This window comes from Azolla caroliniana, unplaced genomic scaffold, assembly GCF_043228905.1.
Source record: "Azolla caroliniana isolate FFs.n. ecotype wild unplaced genomic scaffold, voAzoCaro1.0.p SCAF_6, whole genome shotgun sequence".
NCBI lineage: Eukaryota > Viridiplantae > Streptophyta > Polypodiopsida > Salviniales > Salviniaceae > Azolla > Azolla caroliniana.
Window position 1 is genome coordinate 6,304,501 of NW_028230441.1, and position 5,746 is coordinate 6,310,246.

General features: G+C 43.2%; 1 protein-coding gene across 1 annotated transcript; it reads right to left on the reverse strand.

Moving 5' to 3' along the window:
* Positions 1-883: 883 nt before the first annotated feature.
* On the reverse strand, positions 884-4,178 carry LOC147862848 (oleoyl-acyl carrier protein thioesterase 1, chloroplastic-like). The gene is made up of 6 exons (XM_087321088.1): positions 3,053-4,178; positions 2,800-2,933; positions 2,343-2,456; positions 1,916-2,111; positions 1,740-1,808; positions 884-1,625 (listed from the first exon to the last, which is right to left on the reverse strand). The coding sequence occupies exons 1-6, from the start codon at positions 3,863-3,865 to the stop codon at positions 1,209-1,211; spliced, it is 1,743 nt and encodes a 580-aa protein (XP_087177214.1). The 5' UTR covers positions 3,866-4,178; the 3' UTR covers positions 884-1,208.
* Positions 4,179-5,746: the final 1,568 nt, after the last annotated feature.

Genomic DNA, 5,746 nt, shown 5'->3' on the forward strand with positions numbered 1-5,746 from the left:
TAAACCAATTTGTGAACCGGCTCGGCTCAAGTTTGAGATCCCGTAAATGGTTTAGGCTTAGCCGGTTTGGCCTGGATCAAGCCAAACCAACTAAGCGTAAACCGAACCGTTGCCGATCCCTATTCTCATGTGAAATTTTTGGATGTTAGAGCATGTGAGGATCATTTCCTCAAATGCATATTTAGGCTTTTTAGTAGCATTAGAGAACGTCCCTCTCCCTACACAGGCATGTGATGGGTAGAGGAGAGTAAGAAGTCTTGTAACTAAGTGGATTTTACATATAATTAATATAATTGTGTGCTTTTACCAAAAGAGAGAGAGAAGACAAAATGTTTGGGAGTTTGAAAAACGGAGACGGGCATTTTACTGATTTCATAACTTCAGCTGGGATATTATTACATGTACAAAGACACATTATTACATGTACAAAGACACAGTATAGTAGTAGTATAGTATACAATCTTTGATAGAGATGCAGCAGGTAGCCATCCAATTCTGCAAACCATCCCACTTCTGCTTGATGGTCATGGAAACAGGCTGATCTTTAGAGAGCAACGAAGTTACTGCATGCATCCTGTTGCTTCATCAATGACTTAGTTGCGTCCATTACAGTATGGAATTGTGGTTATCGAGCATGAGTAGTAATCATCATGTGGCAGATCACAGTCACGAGATCAGGCCAGCATATCATTCCTGAAATCAGCTGCCTGGATGCTTATTAGTAATAGATTACTTACGTGTTGGAAGCTCCACATATGTGGATACTTGCAGACTAGAATACAGAACTATATGTCGATCATGCAGATAATACTGGAGATAGTACAAGCTCACCATGAAGAAGCTGCTGAAGAGTATTGAATTAGAGTGATGATAATGAACAGAGTTTGGACAAGTTTATTTACATTAAATGTTTTGAACAAAGGTTGTGGTTGTAATCTATACAACCACGCTCAAGAAGGGGCCATTACTTATACAACAAATTGAATAGCTGCAGATCCCATCAGATAAATAAATAAATGAAATAAATAAATAAATGAACAAATCTTCATATGTTTCATCCGGAGTTTATTTGGAAGATGGCTTAATATATAAAGTTATATATGTATAATATATATATATATATATATTTTTAAGGTGAAATGTGGTTTGATCTTATATGATAAGATTTAACAAATTCGATCTGATGAAGAGTTCTGAGGCAGCTACTGCTATCTGTGCGAAGCAGAAGAAGAGCGTGGCTTCTTCAGTCTCCACGATGTGCGACCGCGGAGGATCTCTGTCGTGTCGTCTTGAAGACGGAGCAGGTGCGTGAAATGGATCATGGGTGGCTTCCCCTTGTTCATGTTAATCTGATGATCCACTGTGCCATTAGAGTTGTTAACTGTACTAACTGAGCTACTAGCAGATGTGGTATTGGTGCAGGCTGCTGATTGCTGCTGCAGATCTGCCACTTCCACTTTGTGTTCTGCTGCTGCCTGTAGCTCTTCCACGAAATGTCCTGCGAGGTCTTCGGGATTGTCAGGCGATGCCAAAGACGAGAGCACATCGGAGTGATTGCACTCTCGCCTGTACTCCAATGTCATGCCCATCAATTCATGTGCCACCAGAAAAGACTGCGGAATACTCTGTTCCATTGATCACAGCACATAGCATTTTTCTTGTATTAATATTCATGAGTACTGCTCAACATTACATAACCTAATCATTAATCCAGTTCATCAGAGAACTTTAATAATTACCTCCAAAACCCAGCTGATGTATTTCACGTGGTTTACATGTTGATTCATGTCCATGTCGTGAAGCCTGGGCTGTAGCACATCCAGATTAAGGATAGATTATCAGCCTACGGATATAACTAGACCTAGATTTTAACATGCAACAGATCAAAAGGCTTGAATGAACAATTTATACATACTGCGAGACCCGATCTGATGTAAGGGGCGGAGTTGTCGAGCTTCGTAATCCGCTGGCAAGTATATACTTCCGACTCATCTTTGGTGTCATTGTTAATCATTACGCTTCTTTCAATGAAGTAGGGTGATATCTCTGCACGAACATCATCTGGCATCTTCGATAGCCTTCGTGTATCTTGATTCATCATGGCCCAATGGCTGAATACCATCAGCAGCAAGAGCAGCAAGTGAGTTCCTTATATAGGTTCTTAATTAATCTTGAACTTTCAGTATATATGGATGTTGATAAAATTGGTATAAGTGAGTTACTTATACAGGTTCTTAATGACTATTGATCTTTCAGTATATATGGATGTTGATAACATAGATGCATTTTGTACGATGATTATATGTTAGCTAGCTATTAGTAATTCTAGAGAAGATTAATACCTGGTTGCTCTTGCTCTGATATGGCCGGTTAGGTAATCCCTCACTAAGAAGTCCCGGCGCATACCGTTCTTTCCTGATCCACTCACCCATGAATCGATCTCCACCACATCGCCCCTGTGAAAATTATATCGATCAATTTAGAGAGTTGAGTGGCGTAGAGAAAAGGAAGCTATATTAATGTGTGGTATATTGGTGAAGATTACAGATAAAATGAAGGATAAACATAAAAGGCATTTATTAATCGATACAGTGAAGATTAATTATGACAAAGCGAATTGGTATTTAAGGGGGTTCCGGAAGCGAATTGATATTTAAGGCATGACTACTAAAGGGAGCCAATAACAAGGGCAGGCATTTCGGATAGACTCGATCGAATAAATTAGTTCACTACACAAGACAGGGGGGATTAGGCTGATAGATATGGAAAATAATGGCTTTCGTAGTAGTAGTAGTATACCAGACAGGATAATCCACGGCTTCGATGTGCATTTTGGTGACAACCCAAATGAGCCTACTCCTCATCATGGCATGGGTTGTTCCCATGCCATCGCCCACAAAATCCGCCATTCCCACATGATTCAGAGCTGTTTCCTGAGAGACAGGGAGATCAACGGATGAGTTACATATAATTCACAATACTCACAAGTATACTATACTATATACCATTGGGATTTTGGTTGAAGAAAGGCCAATTCTCATCAAAATTATACCTGGAAGAGATTGGCCAGGGTTTCGATGGAGGCAGTGCGATCGAAGCCCACTTCATACGAACGGATCACGAACGTCTGCCGGTAAACGCATCCGTTCTCGACGAGCCTACCTCTGCGGAGTGAGTCGATGGACACAGCAGGTAGCATCCCCACGGCGGGCACATGAGATGATGATGATGGCACAGTGCCGCCAGCTTGTTGGGACTGGCCACTACCCGTTGCCACTAATTCTGCAGCCGATGATGCAGTGGAAGCATGATTAGTACTGCTGCTACTAATGTTGGTGGAGGTGGAGGAATTGAGGTGGTGGATCTTCTTGGGGCTGAGTAGGCTCTCCTTGTGGTGATGGGGCCCGCCCACGGCGGACAGAATGGCGGCCACAATGACGCCCAGGATGGCCACGGTCCGCTGCAAATGTGTGGATTCGGTGTCGTTGATTATGAGAGCGATGACGGTGGGCGCGGCAATGGTGGTGGCCGGCTCATGATGGTCATCACTGGAGGAGGTGTGGAGAATCAGCTGGCTAGCTGGTGGGGATTGATGGGCAGGATCGATCGTGATGGGATGTGGCCGTCCATTTACGCCATTTATACGGGGAGAGCCCCCCGAGGCCGCACCATTGCCGGAGTTATGGAAGCCGGCTTGGCTTACGACCGTCCGAGTGGTGTTAGCCTTGTTTAGTGTATGCAGGCGAGTCCTGCCGCGGTGCAGAGCGCGAGCTAAGCGGAGCCCCTTCCCCTCGGGGGACTTGACAGTTGGAATCCCCACGGATGATCTTTGATGATTAAGATGTAAGTGCCCAAGGCGCTGCATGGTGGTGATGTGATCGATCGATCGATGGAACCCCCCCTTCCCCCTCGAATCGAAAGCCAGTCTCTATTTATAGTCGCTATTTAATTCGTTTAACTGATCGTGAAGGTATTATGAATGACAGCTTAGATTCCTAAGGCTACGATTGTACTGAATGCATACAGAGAGAGTCTTCGTCCTTTCTTCTTTGCTTCGATGCGGATCTGCGGCATAGCCGGAGTGTGCGGTTGCAAATTGGCCGAAGTGCAAGAGACCTGGGTGTCTGTGTATAATTATATGCATACATATGCATATGTGCAGGAAGGAGGTGAAGAAAGGAAGGAGATGAAGGGTAGTTGGTGTATAGTAGTAGTTACAGTAGTAGTAGTAGTAGTAGTAGTAGTAGCAATGTGTTGGTTAAGGGCGGGAATTGGAAGGGAATTGGGGAGGGAGGGGGGGTGTGATATAAGGGGGGGAAAAGCTGTGTTTTGTTTGGGTCTGTGCTGGTGGCCAGCTCATTCTGTTCTCTTTATTTTCGTATGGCAATGATCCCAAAATGAAGCTCCATATATGATGATATATGTGTCGAGAGAGAAAGTGCCGGCTTCCAGGCAAATAAAAGGGAGGGCATCCATCAATCAAGCCCATTAAAGGCAGAGAAAGAGAGAGGAGGGGGGGTGGTGCAGCTATAATATTAATTAAGCACACACAGACATATTACACACACACTTATATTACGCTCTATTAATGAGAGATACTTTTAGCGTCCATAGAGAGAGAGAGAGAGAGAGAGAGAGAGAGAGATGGTGGGTGGGTGGGTTGGGTTGGGTTTGGTGTGTGCGCCTTATATGACTCCTCCTACTCTCTCCTTCTGTCTCTATCTGTGTGTGGGGGGGAGGGGAGGGGGGGGGGTGGTGTTGTATCATCATATGTGAAGAGAGAAAGAAAGAAGGGGCGGGCATATGTAGTTAGATAGACAAATATCCAATGATAATCTATTAACTAACGCTACTACTCCAAAGAATTGAATGTGGGGGTTGGGTGTGCGCCCCCTTAGGTTGTTGGGCTGTCCCCTTCCCATACAATCACAAATAGGCCCGCCCAACAACAACACATAGTTTGTTCGTTACACATCTTTAATAACATCTACACACACACACACACACACACACATCCCTTAGGCATAGCTTTGATTTGTTAGGATGTAAGTTAAACTCAGAAACATCTATCTATGTGTGTGTGCATGTAATATATGTACACATTTGTCACTCCCATCTAGTTAAGTTGTTGTTTATCCACTGCATTTCTCGTTATTCAAGCTTGGTAGAGTAAAGCTTTGGTCGGAGTTCTCTCGGTGTAAAGAATACTCATTAAAAAAACCTACTTGCCTTCTTTCCTCTTGACCTTCCTTATCCAAATCCCCCCACCCTTTTTTGCAGCCTACAATCCATGAATACACATAGATAGATAGATAGATATACATGCAATGCAAGGTAGGAGGTAGATGGTCTTATTTCTTACTTTTTAAAGTTCCCCTCTCTTTCTCTCCCGTTTTTAATCATAAATGCACCTCCTCCACTTTTTACTCTTAAGTTCAAACCAAAGTTTGCCCATCTATATCTACCTATCTATCTATCGGTATACCAACACATTAAATTACCTACCCAAATATTCAAGGCTTTCTCTCTTTCACTCACACATAGATATATACATACATATGCACAAACACACCTACATATGTGTCGTACATAGCTATTCCACAACATATCATTAACTATCGCCTTTCCGACCATTTGATTACTACATTTGGCTTAACAAGTCTAGCATAACTATCCACTTCTTTCTTATTATGGGAAAGGATAGCATGTGTTGTCGTGTGTCGTGGGTGGGATATTTATGGCAACC